Here is a 22,547-nt window from a genome sequence, read left to right on the forward strand (position 1 = left end):
TGAGCGAGGCTCGCAGCGGGCTGCAGGGAGGCGGGCACCGGGGGAACCGCTCCGCCGGGGCGGGCAGGCAGCCAGCACCGCTCCGGGCCCGGGCTCGGGCCCGCAGCCGCAGGTAACGGTCGGCCGGCGGCAGCACCGCTCCCGGAGCGCCGCTCGGTGCCCGCTGAGGGGAGCGGGGCGGCGCCATTTTGGGGCCGGGCCGGGCTCTGACGCGGCCTCCGCTGCACGGAGCCGCCGGGGTTCCTCGGGCGAGCTCCGCCTGAGGGAGAGGGCTCGCGGGAGGCGGAGACGGGGTCCCAGAGCCCTTCGCAGAGCTTCGGCTTCGTGGCCGGTGAAGCGGTTCTGGAGCTGCACCGCCTCAAACCCCCGCCGTGGGTGTGCGGGAGCTGCCTCGCTCCGTGCCCGGGAGCTCCGGGGAGCGGTGCCGGGGCAGCCGAGCCGCCTGCCTGCCCTCGGGTTATCGCTGAGCCGCTGTGGAAAAGCCCCTGTGAGGGTTCCCTGCTTCTCTCAGCCGTCGGAGCAGTCCCTCTGCTAGTGCTGAGGTGGGCGAAGTGGCAGCTGAAAGGCTGGCTCGGTCAGCCCCTGACACTCGGTGGGCACAAAGGCAAGGAGAAGAAAAAATCCACATCGTAGCCATCACCTATGAGCTTCTCGGTGTGCAGGTGCCTTTCCTGGCCTCCTCATCAATAGGGTAGTTTCTGGGAAGATGTTAAAGTGTCCCTGCTTTCGGAAATGGGCTTTTACTGCTGTGGTATATCTGGGTTATGGAAGCCTTATGAAGGCTTTGACCAATATATCTGGGTTACAGACGATTTATGTAGGCTGTGAACTGCAGTAGGTCTATTTTCTGAGGTAATGGGGGCATGACGAAGTATATCACATCTCTGTTTAATCTCTGACCCCATGAACAGCATCCATGTGTTTAGCCCTTCCCACATATCAACAGGCCTCTTCCTGGGCAAGGGAGGTGGCTCAAACATCTGGGCAAGGACACACACACAAAATGAATTGTGCTGTAGAGTTTTAGATGAATCTGTTCACATATCCCTTTCATACCGTATGGCTGAAAGGGTAGATAAATGATTTTGAGCCCCCCTTTCAAAAGTCACATGCCCGTGGCTGAATTTAGTGCCTTGAAGCCAGCACTGAGTATTGACAGGAGGATGGCAGCGATGAATTATTGAACGTGAAATACTTTTCAGTCTTCTGAGTGTTTAGTCCAAGCAACTGAGTCTTAACATGGATTTTACAGAGCATGGGAAAGGCCTCTACAGGAAGCCACCATTTTGACTGCTGTGCTTAGCTCATCTAAGCCTAGTGCTCTTGAGTTTTGTGCCAGGTTTTTGAGATCTTAAAACATATATTTTCCATATTGCCGGGTAGGATGCTGTTTGGCTAAGAGTCTGGAAAATAACCTGATTTACTTTGGTTTTGGTGCTAAGTGAGTTTGTCTGCAGGAAGCACGCATTCTCACAGAGTGGGCAATTAAAGCTCTCTTGATAATCAGAGAATATTTCAAATATGTGTCAAATTAAATGGAGTAGTAAATGTACCAGAGGGATGGGTTGAATGAATTGTGTGTCCTATACATTTCTTCTGGCATGAAGTGGCAAGTAGAGGATGGAATTTGCATATTTCTTCAAAGCAATATGTAATACGAATAGTCTTGAAAGTTAATTAAATGAATTTTCAGCCTGTGTTCTACAGTGGGGTATGATCCATAAATCAGAACAAAATTTCAGCTGCCTGTGAGCTCACCAGTTAGAGAACACACATAAAAGCACAATATACATCCTTTATTGCGTTCAGTAAAGAGTGAAGTACCTCTCTTTCTTTTTGTGTGTATGCTGTTATGGCTGTTTCTTTTTCTGCAAGCAAGAGTTTGAATAATTTTGTGAGCACAAACAAGATTTTAAATGCCAGGGAGGACACAAAATGTTCTATCCTGGACTATTGATTATAAGTGTAGATTCAATTTTGCAGTTTGAAATGAAATATTTCTGGAGTCATTTGCTCTCAAGAGAAATCCACAATAAAAGCATCTAATGGAATTTTTGGTGCAAAGGAGTCAGCCTTATTTGTTGCAGCATCCTTAGTACCCATGACCAAGGCTGATGGAGTGACACTCCCGCTGGCTTTAATGAGTTGCATCTAATCATAGCACGGTCTGCATTGGAATGCCAGAACATCTTCTCATGATGGCATCTTCCTGCATGCTCTGTCTATTCCTGGGCATACGGTGTTCATTGGTGCTTTTAGCCATCCATTCTGTACTGTGCTTTTTCTTTTCTTTTTGAGAGAATTACTTAGGCCTTCTAAAACTTGAGACTAGAATAGGGAAGCATCTGTTCTCTTCAGCATTAACTCTATCCAAGATATTGTAAAGTTATTATATAACACAGATCTTACATTCTTGTGTGTTATTGCGTATGTAGAAGAATAACCGAAGGACTCTGCCTGATTCATGTTAAACCAAATGCTTAAAAGTTGTACTAGGAATTTGCTATTTTTACATGATTTTCATTTTTCTCATGTGCTCAAGCTTAGATTTTATCTTTACTCATTTCAGGAGTGCCTCTGAATTGCAGTCCAGAAAGAAGAAACAATCGTCTTGATTTAAGTTGAACGTTTGTGTCTAAGACTAAGAACAAAGCCATGCCAGTGCTTTCGGAAGACTCAGGTAACTAATCTGCATGCTTTCAAGAGACTGGTGACTGAAAACTCGGTGTAGGTGCAGGAAATGAATTCATGTTGCAGTTAAATAAAATAACATTAAGATGGCTCAGCTAGATTTCATGGGAGTTACATGAAAGAATATACAAAGACAGTCGAGTATAAAAGGTGGAATTGAATAAAGTTATTAAGATTTCAGGAAATACCTGGTTTCATAAGAATTCTTGAATCCCTGAATGAGCGTATGCTAGTAACCAGGCTCCTATGGACAAACCTCTGTATAACACAGGCTCCTATGCATGCTTGTTAAATATCAGCCCTTACACCTCTGCTGCTTGCTGTGCCACCTGTTATTTAATTTTTTTTATTCAGCCATGGTCCACCAGGAAAAAACTAATATTTGTCTGCCTCTGTACACTGCAAGATTGGGATATTGACGGTTTAAGCACTTAGAAAACTAGCCACAAGCTTTGCTTTCAGCTCAGCACCAGGCCTTTTCTTCTCTGGTCAGACCTGACTTCCTAAAAGTTGCCTCAGAAGTAGAAATGGCAGGGTAACACTTGTAAATAAAGTTCCTTGGGAAGCAGAGCTGGTGGCTGTGCAACAAAGGAGGTGGCTCAGTCACCTTGTGAGTCTGCTGTGATGCTGTAATAACTCAAAGTTTGTTAGAGGGCCAGCTGTTACAGGAACAAAGGGAAATGACTTAAAGGGGAAAACTTCAATTGTAATAACTTTTAAAAAGTGCATGGTTGTAGTATTTTTTTGCCTTAGTATATGTTGTGTCTCAAGCTGTATTTACTGCTTAAGAAGGAAGCACTAAAAATGAGTGGAGGTTAAGCACTAATCTATGTGCAAACTTAATAATAACCAAGATGGTACCCAAGTAAATGTAGTTGACACTTAAGTTTGTAATGGAAGATCCTGTGAGACGTGCCATTTACAAAAGTTCTATTCTGTCTTGAATTTAAACCTAGGTTTACATGAAACTTTGGCTCTTTTGACATCTCAGCTAAGACCTGATTCAAATCATAAAGAGGAAATGGGATTCCTTAAGGACGTCTTCAGTGAAAAGAGTCTCAGCTACCTGATGAAGGTAAAAATTTACCAATTTACATTTTCCTTACAGGTTTATTTATTCTCTGTTCCCTCAATTTATCAACCATTTGCGTTGGCAAAGCTAACTTCTTATGGCATAGAACTCTGTTCTGACCAGAGCACATATTTATTTGAGCACAAACATGGAGAACATTCAATGAAAATTGAGAAATTTTGTTCAGACAAAACCATTTCAGCCTGGTGGTGGGTGGTCATGTTGATTTGTGTAATTGGAATCAGATTGGAAGTGCCATTCTTAAGGTTTAGTTGATAGTTGGATTGAGAGCATTTTATAGGTTACTTGATGTGATTGGGCACTGCACGTGCATTTTTGCAATAGCTAAAAAGCCGTGTGAAATGCCTTCATTTTTCTCTTATGCTGCTGAAGTCCTAACAGATCTTTTGGTCTGTGAAACTAAGATTAGCAAAAAGAAGACTCAAAAACTCCTAGACAAAAAAATGACCTCAAGAGAGAATATTTTTCTGATGCTAGTCTCAGAAAAGTTATACGTAAAATATTCCATGTATATTTAGGAAGTTTTGTATCTCTCTGTGGTAATATACTCGAATAATCTTTTTTAGATTCATGAAAAACTCCGTCATTATGAAAGACAGAGTCCAACTCCTGTTTTACATAGTGCAGCGGGATTAGTTGAAGATGTGAGTAAAAATTCTTGTTTTTCTTTTTTTCCCCCTTTCTTCTTTAAGCCTTCTCTTCTAACAAATGAAAGCAATTGTGCTCTGTATTTCTCCTCTCTCCTGCTTCCCCTCCTTCTACCTTCCTCCTCCCTGCCCCTTCTCTATCCTCCTAAGCAATCAGTCTAGTGCAAGAATGCTTCCATTGTTTCTCTCTTGTTTGTTTGTTTGTAAGGACTGGGACTCCAGGGTGCATTTTGGTATCCAGGCTTTGTAGGGGTACAGGGAGACTTCTATTGTGTGATGCATGCAGATAATGCTGCCTGGTTATAGAAACAGTGTTAAACTGCTTTATCACAGCATAAACACAAGAGTGTTGTTTCACATACCACTAGTGAATTCTGTATCGAGTGTCTAGAATTACGGACACCTTTTATTTTCAAGTTGCTCATTTTTATTTTAAAGGTAATAGAAGAATTGCAGACTGCACCAGTGAATAATGAAGAAAAAGAGCTGCTTCAGCTGTTGTCAACACCACATCTCAGGGTAAAAAAATACACCGCAGACCTTAGTCAAATTCTTTCGCATAACTCCCAACAGTATTCTGTACAGGAAGAGTTACTTTGGGGAGTCTGTAAGAGAAATCAAAAGCCTCCTACAAACTAGTTCTGTTCCACTGTGATTTCCTGCAACAGGCTTTAGAAAGTGAAGGGGATTGAGAAGACACAGTATTAATGCCTGGACTTACTTTACGGATTGACATATGCCACCATATAATTTACATGGTGGATAAGATAATCACTGTTAAGAGAGTCTCTGACTTCCCTCTTTTTCTGAAGTGTATAGACACAATGAGACAAGTGCAAAGGTGTGTAGACTAAATGAAAAGAGTAACTGACAGATATGACTGAAAAGCATGGGTCAGTCTGTGAGTTCCTGTCTTTGAAAGTCCAGGAGAAGGGAAAGGAAACACCCTGTGTTCTTCCACCATGTATATTAGTGCTTTGACAGTAGATTAGCTTCTTACTTCTTTTTATTAATGTATAAAGAGCAGAGTTTAACACTAAATACAGGCCTTTTCAACATTGTAGCCAGAAGACCAATAAGAAATCACTTATTTATGCTACAGGAGTTCTGTGTAGGATTTTCCTAAAGATAGCTTTTTGGGGTGTGGGTTTTTTTGTATGTTTTATTTTTTTTATTTTTCAGTTTGCTGTAATGTCTGAAACATAACTGGAAAGCTGTGATACTCCATTACATTACTGTTTCTGACTTTCTTTAAACAGGCAATGCTTGTAGTACATGACACTGTAGCACAAAAGAACTTTGACCCAGTCCTTCCACCTCTTCCCGATAACTTTGATGATGATTTTGATGAAGAATCAGTGAAAATTGTTCGGCTAGTGAAAAATAAAGAACCCTTGGTATGTTTAAGATAATCTGTGTCTAGTCATACAATTCTGTAGTGCAAAAGAGTTATTGTAAGTACAGAGGAGGTAGGTGAAAGAATCTGAAAAAAATTAGTGTGCTGAAGCTAGTAAGATAGCATGAGAAGAAAACTTTGGTAAACACACCTTCACATCTTGCATGAGATACTTTATAGATATGTGTTCATACCTTAACTTTGCGGGGAGTATGACCTCTGAAGAAGCAGTATATGTTAAAGTAATTATGCTTATTATACATATTAATTATTTTATTTTTGTAGCTAATGTAAAACGAATACCTTCATTTACATGAATGTCAGTGATGTACGGTAGGAGTATATTTGATGGCTATATGTAAACCGTATATTGATATAATATTAATTTATACAATTGGAAGTGGAAGAATTAATTTCCTAAGAAAAAATAATTGCACTGGGGAAGAGATCTGCTAAAGTGCTTTTTGAAACTGTACATGACAGTAGGTAGTAGAAGAAAGCAGGGACTTGATTCCTGATTAAAGTTTTATATTGCCAGCAGAGCTCGGAAGGAAAACAAACACATGGAAAAAAAAAAACACCTAATACTTGGTTTTCCTCCCTTTTATGCTTAAAAGGGCTGGCTCTACTGTATAAAGATTCAGAAGACACATAGAGAAAGCTCATTGCAAGGTATTGCTTTGCACACTTGAGTGACTGATCATGACTATAATGTGTAGGTGTGTGATAAACACTGAGCATAGTGGTCAGAAAAAGAGGGTGCACACATCTTCCTGCAATCATTTGAGATGGGCACTAGCAAAAATTGAATAGTGGTGAAAATTGTCAAGGAGGAAGACAAAAACTATAGTGGAAATGAATTCCAATTTAGAAGACGTACTAGCTTACACGTTATTTTGTTGCTTAGTGTATCCTAAGGAAATTTCTTATGATGGTTTCTTTTTTTGGGGGGGGTTATGTTTTATTTCAGGGAGCTACCATCAGAAGAGATGAGCATACAGGGGCTGTGATTGTAGCAAGGATCATGAGAGGTGGTGCAGCTGATCGCAGTGGTAAATTTCTGAAGAAAGGGGGATTTAAAATAGCATTTATAAACTGTTTTAAAATTCCTAGAATCATGCACACACACATGCACTATATACACATAGCTAGAGCAGTAACTTCTAGCTAAATCAAATGGTGTTTATTTAAATATATGTAGACTATTTTGTTAAAAAGATACAACTTGCCTAACTCTTCATAGGCAACTGTTAGAGGTCAAGTCTGAACTACTATGTGGGCTCTCTGTGTAGTCAGTGGAGAGAGATGGACATTGCTGGAGAATGAATCATCCCAACAATGTTGGAATGGGTTTCCACTGCTGGAATTGCCTTTCTTTCCCATTGACTCTAAGGGGAGCCTATGTGGTAAGCTCACCTGACAACTGAATTTCAGGTGTCTGATGGCAGGAGAGGCTTCCTTGCACAGGCTTCAGCATGCTTTCAGATTCTACAGGGTTAATTCATGCAAAGTTTGACCTTTTGTTTTCTAGAAGGTGCTCATCCAGACTTTATTAAATTAAACTGAATTGGCCTTATATGTGATTCATAGAATCCAAGCCTCATGCACTTCTCTAATATACAGGTAATACAATCCCTGAATTAATGAATTACTGTGATGAAAAAATATTAGCTAATTACAGTTTTTTCTTGACTGTTACCATTTCTCATATTAGCATAATCTGATAAATGTAATGCAAAATGACTAGAGCGTGTGCTTAGCATTTCCATATTTCATCAGTAATCTATTATTTTAATTAGATACATTTTTGTCTAAAAGAGGCACTAGGAAAAATGCCAACAGAGATGGGAGAGGTAGGTTTAAGCCTTAGAAGAAAGGGAGGAAAAGAGATTTTTTATTTTTTTTTTTACTTTTTTTATTTTTACATCTTGGTATGCTTGGCGTTTTCAATGTATCGTGAGTTGTTTTCTGTTTGCTTTACCGACAAAGTCTTATAAGTCACTAAGTAGTAGTTAGACTGCATACAAATGCAATATTTCTTACTTACCTGAGTAAACAAACCTAAAACTCATAAGGGCCTTTTCATGGCTTGTGTTTTTTGTTGTGGTGCTGTTTTGTTTTGTTTTTAAAAAAAAAAACCTCCAACAGTCTTTCAGGGAGCATGTGGTGTTGATTTGTCAGTTGACAGCCATGTTATTCCTGCCTTTATAGTCAGCAGCTTGTCTCCTGACCTTACAGAATGTGATCGTTCTTAGGAAACTGTTCCGGTTTTGCATTCTTAATGCTAATCCAAATATAAAGACAGTGACTTTTCCAAAGTATCTCACCACATGTGCTCTGACTCCACATTGGTCTCATATGTGACTGTGGTGCGTCAAAAAAAAAAAGCCATGTGGATGAAGAGCACATTGCCAACAGAAACGCTTGGCTGTAGTAGGAAATCCACCAAGCTGAGGGGGAAAAGAAAGGGAGTTATGTGCTATTGACATAGGTCAGACATCAGAGGAGTGGTGCTTTCCGGTCTGTAGACTTACTTTAATTTACTTGTCTTTTCAGGTCTTGTCCATGTTGGAGATGAACTGAGAGAAGTCAATGGTATTGCTGTGCTTCACAAACGACCAGAAGAAATAAGTCAGATTTTGGTCTGCACTGATTTTTGTTTCAAGATCTTTTCTGTTGGGTGATCTAGTAAATACAATAGCTGATGAGATATAACCATGAGTTTAAGCTGTATGTATAGAGCTAAAAGATGGAATCCCTGCTTGTCTTTGCAATAAGAGTTGTTCTTCTCACCGTGGATTATTTAGTCCTCTTCTTTTGACTTCAGAAACTTCCATGGAACTGAATCGGTACCAAGTAAGATACAAATATAAAGTTACATGTTGCATTGTCAAGAAAGTCCCCTTCATGCTTTGTTTATGACAAGCAAATTGCAAATTAAAAGTGTGTTCCTAATACAGAAGCAGTTTATTCATAATATGGTATGTTGGGAACCAGAAGGAAGTCAGCTGCGTGTCCGTTACAGCTGCCAGTCTGTTCTGTATTACCAGATTTCTTGAGGCATTGCCAAATTCGTGCTTCAAGCTTCTCTAACCCACAAATATTGATAGCTCTTTCTAAACCTCCACATCTGTGGTCAGCCTGTTGTGTTGCAGAAAGTGTCATAGCTCTTACTCGTCTCTGACTCCCCTCTTGTGGCTTGGTTCCCCCTTGTCTTGGTGTCAAGTGGGGTTAGTGACGCATTAAGAAGAAAAACAGCCCTCAGAGACAGAAGTATTTGGCAACGGTTCCATCACCTGATTTTAATTTTGATCAAAATTATACTGAATAAGGAGAATGACCCCTTTTAAATCAGGAGGGGGAAATCAAACCCATCCTTTGCAATAATGTATAAAGTTTATTTGTGGGGGCCCTGGGATGGTATTCATCTGTCATGTTTTAAATGCCTGCAATGTAATTGTTTCCTTTTCATGGTTTATTTCTGAGGAAGAACCACAAATATTTATCCAAGCTGATTGTATAGCTTTTTAATCTGTACAGAACAACAGGCTTCTATGGGACACAGTTCATCTCATGCAAAGGAATGTATCTAAAAATAGATTAGATAAACCTATTGTAAATTTCCAAGCACCTAGAAGCACTTTTAAATTTACTGTAGCAAATAAGTGAAATTTGTTAGCAAAGATGCTTAGAATGAATGTAGATGTCTGTATTTGCACCCTGAGCAGTTAGCAAGAAGAGCTGCTATCTGTGAAAACAAAAATATTTTTAAATGGTGTATGTCAAAAATATTTAGGCTGCAAAAACTTAAGTTTGTATCAAACTTTAAGCCACAGAAGTTTTTCATGACATATGAACTGTAATCCAGAAATTAATTTGGTTGCTAAAAGGAAATGAGGGAATTTTAATGCACGTCTTATTATGTTCTAGCTAAGGAGTTACTGTCGATGAGTGTCTCCAATAGGGAAGACGCTGTTTTGGAAGATTCATGGAACATCATGATAGCCTCTATAATGAAGTTAAATAGTAGGTTAGCTTTGCCTGTTAAAGTTCTGAGAAGAATAGAAAGGCACTTACTCCTAAATTGGAAATTGAATGGTTTGCATTGTGTCCTTATTGTGCTTTCAATGTTTTAAAAAACACATAAAAAATAAAAATCTCTTTTTCTCAGGCTCAGTCTCAGGGATCAATAACATTAAAAATAATTCCAGCCGTTAAAGAAGAAGATCGTCTAAAAGACAGCAAGGTATGTAACTTGGTGGAATACTGAAGCACAGTTTTCATACTTGCATTTACAGGGATGCCAGTATTTTCTAAGATTCCTGCTGATTCAGTGAGGGGCAGCACAGAATTAGACCCATAATCTAACTAAAAAGATAGTAGGGCACTTTCTTGACGTAAAAGATAGTGCCATCTTATTCAGTATAATTACTTAGATGACTTCTGTCTTCTTTATCTTGGCACATGCTCATTCGTAGCGTTTCTGAAATCTACCCTCTTGGTTTGGTTCATGTAATTAAAGCCAGTGTTCATGCCAGTCTTCTCTTACCACATCCACTCTTATCTGTCCGTTATCTCTGGGCATTTTGCCACCTACTTGAGTTAAAACAGATCTACCCATGAGCAGAGCTGCATTCATCATCTGACCACGTTAGGTCATGGCAAACTTCAGCACACCTCTCTGAGTGCTTCATTTGGCCTCCTTGATCAGCAATGATGAACTGTTCAACTCATCCCTTCCAGGATTCCTCTGTCAACCTCTGTTGCTGCTTCCCTGCTCTCAGTTGATGAATTTTTCCTTGAAGTGCCTCAAATTACTTGTAAAAGTGGTTCTGCTTTGATGTGTTAAGTAGTGGCAAGATGCAAATCAAAAGATGAATAGTAGATTTTGATGCGTTAAGGGATCGTTCTAAAGACAGCCTTTATAATAAGGCTACTTTGCCTTGAATCCCTCTTTACTGTTTTCTCTCTCCCCTTAATTTTTCCTTGCTTGTTGTGTTTTGTACTTATGTAGACTGTGAAATGTGCTTACTTGGGACTTTGACTCTTGAGTCTCATGTTCCACGGTGCCAATACATAATGACTGGATAGATGCTTGAAAGTTAGTTTATTTTTCTGCATAGGCAAGTAAGTCAAAATACAGGAGCAACTTGCTGGGATTCAATATTTTTGAGTAGCCCAAGGCATAAAGGAGAGATTGAGAGCGTATAGTTTCCTAGTTAAGGATGTGTTAGGAGAGTGCCTTCTAACAGTAGTTTGAAATTCCAAATAGGACAAGAAGAAAGGATATGTTACTTTCTTTTGAAGGTGTTTATGAGGGCCCTTTTCTGCTATAATCCCAAAGAAGACAGAGCCATTCCCTGCCAAGAGGCTGGTCTGCCGTTTAAGAGACGACACATCCTGGAAGTTGTAAGCCAAGATGATCCTACATGGTGGCAAGCAAAGCGTGTTGGAGACACCAACCTCAGAGCAGGCTTGATCCCCTCAAAACAGTTCCAAGAAAGGTCTGTCAGTGAACATTACAAGCTTTTTTTTTTTTTTTTTTTCCTTATTTTTCTTTAACTAACCATATGGTGTCCCACATTTTTATGTTGCTTTTGTTCACAGGAAATGAAGGGCAGGATCATTCTAGGGAGAATAGCAGATGCTTAGAGGAAAGTGCTAGAAGGCTCCATCTTCTCCAATTATATAATAAACTTCTAGCTTTTGGGGGATAGTTTGTAACTGGCTTATGCTTTGTAGCATGACAGAAGCACTTGCGAAACATATTAGAAATGAAATGTGGAATATCAGTCTCTTGAGCTTCTTGCCTAATAGAGACATTGTATTTTGCAAACTTGTGCTTCCATAGTATGAGGAAATACTGATTTATTCTAACAGTTCTGAATTTAATGCATTAAATGCATTAAATAGTTGTTTGTTTGTTTGTTTTTATTAAAAAAAAAATAAAAAAATGTATCTGGTGTTTCATCTGGCTCCTAAGAGTGTCTTTAGCTTAGACCCAGGTATCTGCAGCTAGAAGCTTTCTCTGTTTTCACAGCAGGATACATGTAACTTGTAAAGCAGTAATATACCCAATGTCTTATATTTACAGTAGTATGGGATTTACAGATTTAAGAAGGAATCTGATTTTGGCCTCTGGTTTTATTATGTGATTCTTACTCCAAATTGCTGCTTGTATCTTCTCTGGACTGTGCATGTTGAATCAGAGATGTTTTTTTTTTCCAAGGAGAAGTGCCATTTTGTTCTTTATTTTCAGTGCTATACGTATAATGTATAAACTCTATAATTCTGAACATAAATGGCTAAATTGTGATTATTTTCTATTTAGACGACTGACGTACAGAAGAACTATAGGCACTCAGCAGAATCCCAAAATTGTGAAGAAGCCATTATGTAAGTTCCTTAAGCGATGTCTTAGTTGATGCTGACTTAGCAGTAATTTTTTCTGATTTCAATAATGATGCTTTTCAACATGTTTTGTGTAATCTGTCACTGATTGATTTGCATGGATATAAGCTGCCACATGGGAGGATTTAGCTTTGAGCTTTATTCAGTGCTGCGGGTGCCTAGTGTTTTAAAAAATGGTCATGGCTGACTGTCTCTTTCTGCTCTAGAACACGAGTCTGTAAATGTTTTTTTTAGGTGCTGTAAAATTTGTTAGTGTTCACATCTTTCCACAGTTTGAAACTTGAAAGCTGCAAAAATAACCCAGTGCACACTTCTTCAAATTCATATGTTAGTACATGAAATGACTGAGCTCATAGGAAAACAAACTGGGGCTTTAAGGAGGATAAAAGCCATTTGAGCTGTCAATACCATCTGCATTTCAGGCTACAGGAAGAGTTCAGCTTTACTGGTCCGTTTCTTAGCGTTACAGAGATGGTCTTAGGCTTTAAAAGGGTTCTTGTTTACAGCTCTGAAGCCTCTGTCAGTGAATTATTCACACAAAACCTGCCACTTGTGATGAAATTGATAGTGATGAAAGGCAGGAAGCATTCTATTATCCCAGAATACAACGTTACTTTTGCTCCTAAGGTACTTCAGCCCAGCTATTACTGATGTGTGGGAGAGCCATGAGAAGCCCAACTGTGCTAGGAGTGCCACCCTCATGTAGACTAGGAATCTGGAAAGCATCCCTCTTCAATGACAGAAGCCAGCTTCTGCCCCATGATGCTGGTGTATCTCATGAAGAAATACTCTTATGCTATGATGCTGAGTGAAGATGCTCAACCTAATTATAACATTGCATTATTCATTCGATTGAAGCTTTTCAGTATTAGTTTCCATTACATTCAATGTTAGGAGGCATGTAATGGGGATTGTTACTTAGGCAGACGTTTTTGAGACAATTAAGCAGACAAATGGTTTTAATACTAAATTATTTTTTTACTACTAAATTTTAGCATAAAGGTCTTTGATCAGTTGGTAAGGATATATTACTGCGTGGGTTTTTTTTGAGATATAAAAGCCTGATAAGCAAATCAGACCTAAAGAACCTTCCTTAGCATGCTCTCTAATTCTACACAATTATTTGTCAGTCTGTAATCATATCGACTCTGTCTTTCATGCTAACTGCAGATGATCAGTCTTCTGATAAAGGTGGGTACTCTCCTAACTCATTTTCTCTCTGAATGTAAACAAATCTAAAAGGTTTGGTAAGACCCCAAGCAAAGGGAGTAGTAGACATAGCTTATTCCTACAGCAGTTTCTTCCTTATATATTACTTAAACTAATTTAACTTGGATTGGCTTAGGTAATCCAAAGCTGGTTGTTCTCATTTGGGAATTATAAGCACTCAGTATTGATCTTAGGATTTCAGTATAGTGTTTTGCAGCTAAGGATCATGCTTTCATTTTTCATAATTCAGGGGCCTTGGAGGTAGTAGGTAGTAGTTGGGAGGCATTATTATTTTATTTTTTTTAACCTAAATATGCATCATCATATTATTATTATTTTGTGTTGGCATGTGTCTGATAAAAAGCATGGTGTCATTGCCATTTTAGTAAAGAATAACTCAACAGTGATAATTTAACTTAATCAAAATGAAGACATTTAGAGAAGTTATTTTGGTCATCTCTGATTACCCTTCTTCAAGTCCAAATATCTTTGAAAAAGTCAGAAGAGGCAATGTAATCGTATCCATTTATAAATCCGTTCATTAAAATAGAGCTGTGTTTGTGGAGTCTTCTTGTTTTACTTAGTCTGAAAAATACACTTTTCAACAGCAGCACTGATCAAACATAAAAGCTGAAGGGTATAAATTCTGGAGACCATAAATACCGAGACATACAATAGTATTGTGCAATATTGACATAGAGGTTGTTGTTGTTGTTTTTAATAGAAAATACTAGGTAAGGCAAATACTTCTGTGTGTGTGTGATTCATATTTGTGTTAGAAAACAGTATACGCATATAATGCTGGATATAAAAATTTTCCTTTCCTCACCAACCAGCCAGATGCATACAGAAGGCACTGTTTAAGCTATCTCCTTCCTCTTCTTTCTCCCTCCTCTTCCCTGTGCCCTCCCCACCTTCTTTTGTTGCAGAGGACTGTGACTGTGAAGGATATTTCAATGGACATTACATAGGTGAGAAACCAAAATTCCCTTCCTTTTCCCTGTAAGAAAAAAACCCAAACAATTAAAAAGAAAAAATATTTAAAAATATATTTTTCAAAAATAATAATAATAATAAAAAAATCTACATACATAAACATTTCATAAACTAGATTATTTTTGTGTGAAGGTGCTTGGTTTTCTACCTGATAAACAGATTTGTCATGGATTAGATTAGCATACGTGCAGTGATTTGATCTTTAAAAAAAAACAAACTATGAGACTAACTCATATTCAAAGACTGTAGCTACTAACTGAACAGGAAGTTTAGATAAATGAAGACATGGTTTTAGTGTTTCTTATGTTTTTTCCTCTACAGCTGGTTTACGCAGGAGCTTTAGATTAAGTCGTAAAGAGAAGGAGAACAATCTGAATGACACAAAGCAAGCAGATCAGGCAGATGCAACAGAGTTCCTAACGTATGAAGAAGTCACAAAATATCAGCAGCAGCCTGGTGATCAACGGAGGCTGGTTGTTTTGATTGGTAAGATACAGAATTGGTTCAAATTTTTAATATACTTCCTTCTTCCCATTTTTACGCCCACTCCAAGAGATTTTAATTTTTTATCTATTTTTTAAGATACCTATTCTTGGTCAGCATTTGTTATCGTCTCTTAAGTGACAATCCTTTAAAACACAAAAGCAAACAAAAACACCAAATCCTTCAAGAAATAATGACACAGGACTGTGTAATTTGCTTGATTCACTTTCAGTGTCGGGGTCTGCTTCTCAAACATGCAAGCTTATGCTGTCAGAACAATAATGAAAAGCTGGATGTTGGACAGAATTACCTATCAAAATTTTGCATGTAATTCTAATTCAGTGTGCTTAACAGCTTTTTGCTTAGCCAGTTTTTTGGAGAAAATCAAGCGTATCATACAACACTGACTGCTAGTATTAAAGATTTTCTGATTTACCGCCTGACAAATGTTTGTCCAAAAGCTGTCATGGATTCGATTTGTTCCTGATAATATTCTTCAAAGTAAAATGTGGCAGGTCATGAGGTGTTTCATGGACAAGTTTCTTCAAGAACTCTCCTGTATTAGATTGTTTGTGTAAAACAGATTTATTTATTTTTTTTAACAGTATTTCATTCCCCACAAAAATCTGTAAGTCATTTCTATTTTATTAGGTTGCTTGGGGGCCAAATTAAATGAGCTCAAGCAGAAGGTTGTGTCAGAGAACCCACAGGAGTATGGTGTTGCAGTTCCACGTGAGTCAAATTTACTGACATTTGTGTGTTGCTGCTTTATCCCATAAATTCTGTTTAATAGTGTAGCACTAGTTGCATTGATGAATGGTAATTTGTATTTCAAATGTTGATTATATGCATATTTCATAAGTAGTTGAAATTATTTTCTCATTGTAATAAACCATGCTTGCCTTTAATAGCTGAGTAGATGATTATATAACTCGATGCATATGCAGTCTGGAATTTTGTCAACTCAGTTGTTTTTTTAACTGTGTTTTTCCAAATGAATAGATTGCATTTTTCTCAAGGCACATTAAAAAATAAAAAAATAAAAAAGAGAGAGAGAGAAATTAAATACAGAAGCTAAAAATAAGATTGTGAGCTGCAAAAAAAGAACTTATGTGGAAAAGCTAATATCTTAAGATTCAGCCAAAACAATGCAGTATTCAGTATATTTGTTTAAAAGAGGATGCTTTTTCTTCAAAATGTAATAAACTACATTTAAAGAGAGCAAAAAACAGCAATTAATATGTACAGGGGAAAAAAAAGTCAAAACTTTTACAAGGTTTTGAATTGTTGATTACTGTATCTAGTCTGTTCATACGAGCCAGTTGCAGTGATAGAGGAACAAGATGCTTTTGAAATTTAAAAAAAAAAAAAAAAAAAGACATTGAGGGCATTGTTGATAAAGGACTGTTAGGCAGGTGTTCAATCAGGTGAGTAATTTTTACTTGAATCTAAACGTGCACACAGAAAAGACCAGACATTACTTCCATGCCAGGTATAGATTTCTAGAATGATCACCAAAGCTTCTCCTATATTAATAACAAATATTAAATGAAACAATGTCAAAAGCAGGGGATGTACATAATTGTGCAAGTTTCACAGAAGTGTGGGAACAGTGCTGACAGTAAAGGAAGCATTCTGAGCCTACTGCTGACAGATCAAGCTGCTCTTCTCCTGCATTAGCACGGAATCAACTGAGCTGTAGCAGGAAGGCTTAAAGGAAACAGTTCAATGGGAAGAACGTCGGGGAAAGGTAGAGATGAAATAATAAAGGTAAATCAAAAGTCATCTACCTGTAATGATTTTCTATTAAATGTATCATTCTTGGTCTACAAACTAATAATGTTACAGTTCTGGTCTTAATATAAATTCAAGGAGTGTAAATGGGTAGGAAAATCTGACTTGTCTCCTATGTTTTGCTTCCTCTCTATTCTAGATACAACCAGGTCAAAGAAAAGTCATGAGAAGGAGGGGGTAGAATACAATTTTGTCTCTAAGCAATCATTTGAGACAGATGTGCAGCAAAACAAGTGAGTTAATTTTAAAATACTGACATAATTAGCAACATTTTTAAAACATGTTCAATTACATTTCGTGTAATACGAATACCAAAATCAGATGTAAACTTGGAGAAGCTGTTTGAGAAGGGTTCCACTTGCCAGTAAAGGTTTTTACTCAGTTTGGACTCTTAGTATGAACCCAGAAATCTAGTAAGAGACAATTCAGAAACAACAAAGGAGTGGTAGGAAGACCAAAAGTTAGAATTGTAAGTTATATGATTGGTCAGAACTGAATCTAGTGAAAGTAACAGATAATTAGTTGGTCCTACTCTATCCTCTGTTTAATGTGAAAGATAGCATTGAGGAATTTTATTTGCAATTCCACTTTAAAGTGAATTGTAGACTAAATTTGTGCATGTAAAGGACTTTCTGGAAGATGAATTATGTTTCCTAGAAATGCAGATTTTGGCTAGTATCCCAGAAGAAGCTAAGTCCATATCCTTGTTGGCCTTGCTCTGTTTAATGTGAGAAACAAGTTTCTTCTGTTTGGCTTGAACATCAGTCAACTGAATTAATGCAGCTTCTTCCCCTGCTGTCAGTAGTGCTGATTCACTATTAGTGACATGTGAAGAAGACACTTGCTACTAAGCAACCAGAAGGAAAAAAAATAATTGGAAAAAGAAATGTTTTTTTTCCAGACTTCCCTCCTCCCATGTATTTAACTACTGTGACTTTGGGAAACAACTGTCAAATGATGAAAGTTAAATATACTTTCTGGACAGTATTTAATTATTTTTTTTAACTTTTTAGATTTGTGGAACATGGAGAATACAAAGAAAACCTGTATGGCACAAGTCTTGAGGCAATCCGGTCTGTGATGGCCAAAAAGAAGGTTTGTTTGGTGGATGTGGTACCCGAAGTAAGTTCTGCAGTTTATTTTAAGGAAAGCAAATGTTTCTTATTAGGCTGCCAGCCTAAGTAACGAATGTTGTTCACTGTTTGTGGCTACTCACTCTGCAGAGAGCAATGATAATCTTGGAACGTGCATTTCTGACAGGTGGCCTGGCTGCTAGCTGAGCAGAATAGGGCTCTTCAGAAAGCAATGAACTGTGTACAGTTACTAGATGCCTAGATGATACAGCTCACTGTGCGGTTTTATCTTGCTGTACGAGAAGTGCACATTTCTGTCCTAGCCTGCTGAAGTCCCAGTCTGTGTTTACAGCATGGATGATTATTTTTTTTCCATTCTTGTTCCTTCTTATTACTACTGAAACACTGCTACAGTTGTAACCAGTATACATACTAAGGCATAGCACGCTAATCTTTCTTTGAAATTTTGATGCAGATCGTGCAACAAGTCAGGAAAAGACTTCTAATGTTATCTCAGATAAATTACAGATTTAAAATAAGTGTTTGTTACAAACAGTAACTTATCTGTCAAACCCATTTTTTGTCCTTTTCTCAATGTTTATGGCTATGTCTTTGTTTTGGAAATTGCAGATCAAAGCAGGGTGTGTGTGCAGTTAGACTGTGCTCCAGGAAGCATACATATGCTTGTAATACCTTACAGGGCACTGACATTAATTTTTCTCTTGAAGAGCAAGAGGTTATAGTGGTCAGACGTATACTGCACAGGACTTAATATCATAGTGTGTACAAGTGAAATCATTGATCCCAGCTTGAGCAGATCATTGGCATTCTATGCAGCAATAAATACAATATGGATTGACAAAAAATATCTGTTCACAGGCAGTGAAACACTTGAGGACTGCTGAATTTAAGCCTTATGTTATCTTCGTGAAGCCTCTCATTCCAGAAAAGAAAAAAAATGTCCTAAAATCTCCAGTGTCAGAAGAAATCTCAACGCCCTTCGTAAGTATTCTAACTTTACCTTTGAAACACGAAAGAGGTATTTGGGCTAGTATTTCTATTGTATGGAAGAGCACCTTTCCATTACAGGGAGCGTCATAGTTAGGCACTAAGTAGGTCCTGTGGACATCCAGCCTGTCAGATGGAACTTTAAAATGAGGTTTTGGACTCCCCTAAAACTTGACTATATAAGTAATGAGAACACACAAATTAATGAGAGCACATCTTACATGTGGATCTGTGTATGTTGGTGAAGGGTGCAGCCTTGGAAGATGCTACTGAATTCAGATAAACAGCTTTTCAGCTTTAGAAGAGTACAATTTCCAGATGTTAGGTTAGGCAGCACTTCTAATTTTGTAAAATGTTGTGTTAGTGTCTTACTTCCCTCTTGTAACATGTTTCTTCCCCCTCCCTAACACGTCTTGAATTTTTGAAACAGCCTGCCAAATTCCAGCTGTGGCATACGTCTCCTTAATCTCAGTTGTAAGATTTTTACATACCCTTTCCTAGTGGTAGCAGCTCTTGTTTTGTTTCTTTCAAAGTACTGATTTAGTGTGCTAGTATACTTAAAATGTTGATAATTAATTAAAGAAGCTTACTGAAAACTTTGTTTTATCTTTTTGTGTTGATCAGCAGGATGAAGAACAGCAAGAAATAATTAATTCAGCAACATTCATTGAAGAGCACTATGGCCATTTGATTGACACTATACTGGTGAAAGAAGATGTCCAGAGTGCATGTAATCAACTTAAAACTGTGTTAGAGAAGCTAAACAAGGATTCCTTTTGGGTGCCAGTCAACTGGGTTAGGTCATAGCTTGCTATCATCTATTTAAAGGAAAAAATTGTATAAAAAGTATCTTGTAAATATATGGATTAGAGAAGGGAAATATGTCAGATTTGGTTCAAAACTGCCATTCTATCTAGAAAGTAATACATAAAGACTGTGGAAAAAAATGAAAGTCAAAAGCTGACACTGCCCCCTTGAATTGGAATCCTGAGTAGCAGCTGTCATTTAAAAGTGTGTACTCAGCCTAAACAGATGAGTAAAATGGACTGGAGTAACTTTTAGACTGTAAATACTGCATTTTGTAAGGTAAAAATTCACAGAGGGTCCCGTGCTTCCAGAGCGTTTAAGCAGGGCCAGGACATTAACCAGCTGGAAGTTTCAGTCTTCGGTGATGCTTTGTGTGGCCAGGTACGTCTGAACAAGGTACTCTTCCAGGAACAAATCTACCTACAGAACAAACTACTTCAGGTAGGTGGGAGGAATATTCTTTGGAGAGTGCTTATATCCTGTCAGTTACTTAAAAGTTCAGCAGACTTCCTTGCACTTAAGATCACTGGTTGCAAATCCTTTCCAGTCAGGCAAAAAACCTAGATCAGCTATGTAAATTGTATATGTGTTAGCAGCTGAGAAATGGGGTGGTTTTGTTGTTGTGGGTTGTTTTGTTTGTTTGTGTTTTTTAAGCCCAGCCTACACTTCCCAGTGCTTCTGGCTGTCTTGCAGAGTTAGTAATTAGTATGCTCGTCCATGGCTTATGCCCACTTTTCCCAGTCTCTTCCTAATGACACAGGACAAATGTAAAGCAACCTGTAAACAAACCTGCGTGACTAATCGATCTCATAAACCAGAGACATTTCTTTAGTCTACATTAAAATTGCATAACAATGTAAAATAGGACTTTAAGAAGCTTATTTTCTACAAGGTATCTTTGCAAATGCCACCTACTTGGGTACCACATGGACAGCAACATAGCAGCTCTGAAAGGCTGCAAAAAGGAAGAGGCAGAAGTACCAAGCAGGTGAGCTACAGCACTGAATAATTATTCTTCCAGCACTTATGAATACCTTTGTTTGAAATCAGGTAAAGGCTTCCAGAGCATGTAGTTGTCAACATCAAGTCCTAAGAGGAAATCTTAACTGTTAGAGGGCTTTGCAGGTATTGCAGGAAATGTGAATATGAAACCTGTATAGTTTTTTTTAGGTGGGCAAGACAAAGAAAACACAGCAAGATCATTCTGGAAGTGCCTGTACCTTTTAATTATTTGATGAATGTGTGGGTCTTGTGCAGGTGTGTTAGCTGAGACTTGTTCCTGTTTTCTATTGCCTCTTGAGTTCTGATCTTTCCTATGTACTATGCCCTTTAACAAAACCTTCTGGTGCACCAGTCTTATTCTTTTAATCTTAACAGTATGATGTTATTCTTGGTCCAGTGCATTCAGCAAAACTAACACCATTGCTTATTAAAAACACATTTCTTACATACCAGTGTCACTGAATCTACGTTAACTCCAGCCTGGAAAAGTTGTGCATCCATCCCCAAACCTGTGCGCCCTGGCAACTTCTGTGTATCATCCTGCAAGGATAGTGCTTTTCACAGTCTGGTAGATCTGTTCTGGCTTGTCAGAGTAGATATGCTGCCAGATTTGTGGCCTCTCGCCAAATGCACAAGGATTCCTTCACACACTGGTGGCCTGTCAGCTCTGCCAGTAGGTTGCTATAATCTTGGCCCAGCACAGCCACCAAAGATAATGTGACGTATTAGAGGCACACTGACAAATCTAGTGACAGATGTGCCTTCATCCTGTGAAAATCTGAGTGTAATATTTTAAAACTATTTAAGTAACAGCATCTCAAACTAAGTAGATTTATGAAAGTATCAAATAGGCAGATTGATCTCACCATAGATTTATATTGCAGTTTACACTTGGTTGTTTTTTTCCTTTTCTTTACAGTCTGTAAAACATCAGATTGTTTAGAGAACAATTTAAAGAAAAAGAGGTAAGACAAAGGGTCAGAATTTACTTAAAGCAATGTTACTATCTAACATCTTAGCATATTCCAAAGGACTAGTGATAACTTAGTTTATGATCTAACATAGTCTAATAGTGAGATGTGCAAAGAATGCAAATTCATAAGTACAGTTGAAGTTACATTAACTGAAAATTTAAGATGTTAAGATATACTACAGCTGTTAAATATAAACTAAAATATTCAGTATGAGTTGAATAATCTTTTTTGAAATCTGTGCAGACACCCCATATTGATGTACAGTCACAGAGGTACTAACTTGAGATAGCTTCAGAAATACTTCATTTTTTTGATGTAAGGAAGGCTTTTTTAGATTCAAAGTAAATGATGGTGAGAGAATACGTAAGTATCTGCTAAAGCTTGAGGGTAGCTAAGATGAGCTTCTCTCACAGGAAAAAAGAACACATTTGATGCTCTTATTTATTCTAAAAATCCTAGGAAAAGGGTACATGCAGCAGATTGCTGTTACCAGGACAAGATTCCAATCCAGACAAAAACACTGAGTCCTTTCCAGGCCTGGTATGTGTTCCTGCCATTAGTGAGAGGAAAAAAAGAAGAGATTATAAAGAAAATCAGAATGTAAAACGTAATTCAAAGTCCTGTTTTTTAAGTGGTGCCAAAAACCCTAAGTCAAAGCACTTAAGCAAACTGAACTATTTTTCCCTTTCCCTACTTGCTCACACCTAAAATTAATGTAGCCTTTCATATTTCCTGTTAGGATTTGTAGTTACTGAATGATGAGCCTTGGCTAACAGCTACAGTGCCTGAAGTTTTCAGGCAGCTTTCCATCCATACTGGCTGTATTTAAAACTGTTTCCCTTTCTAAAATTAGTTGTGTAGTGTACATCCAGGGCACACTGCAGTCAGCGAACTCAGACGTACTCAGCTGGTTTTAAGTAATCCATATCTCCAGCCAAAGTTCTAATAGGATTAAAATAACAA

The 22,547-nt window shown here is 38.1% G+C and overlaps 1 protein-coding gene across 1 annotated transcript; it reads left to right on the forward strand.

Moving 5' to 3' along the window:
- Positions 1-3: 3 nt before the first annotated feature.
- On the forward strand, positions 4-21,292 carry MPP3 (MAGUK p55 scaffold protein 3). The gene is made up of 19 exons (XM_082779118.1): positions 4-112; positions 2,570-2,680; positions 3,648-3,766; positions 4,351-4,428; positions 4,870-4,950; positions 5,691-5,828; positions 6,798-6,879; positions 8,384-8,469; positions 9,999-10,073; positions 11,135-11,331; positions 12,159-12,223; positions 13,409-13,429; positions 14,377-14,418; positions 14,765-14,929; positions 15,578-15,658; positions 16,860-16,953; positions 17,734-17,842; positions 18,673-18,795; positions 19,426-21,292. The coding sequence occupies exons 2-19, from the start codon at positions 2,656-2,658 to the stop codon at positions 19,606-19,608; spliced, it is 1,764 nt and encodes a 587-aa protein (XP_082635244.1). The 5' UTR covers positions 4-112; positions 2,570-2,655; the 3' UTR covers positions 19,609-21,292.
- The last annotated feature ends 1,255 nt before the right edge of the window (positions 21,293-22,547 follow it).

This window comes from Aythya marila, assembly GCF_965140915.1.
Source record: "Aythya marila genome assembly, chromosome: 25".
In the NCBI taxonomy this organism is placed as follows: domain Eukaryota; kingdom Metazoa; phylum Chordata; class Aves; order Anseriformes; family Anatidae; genus Aythya; species Aythya marila.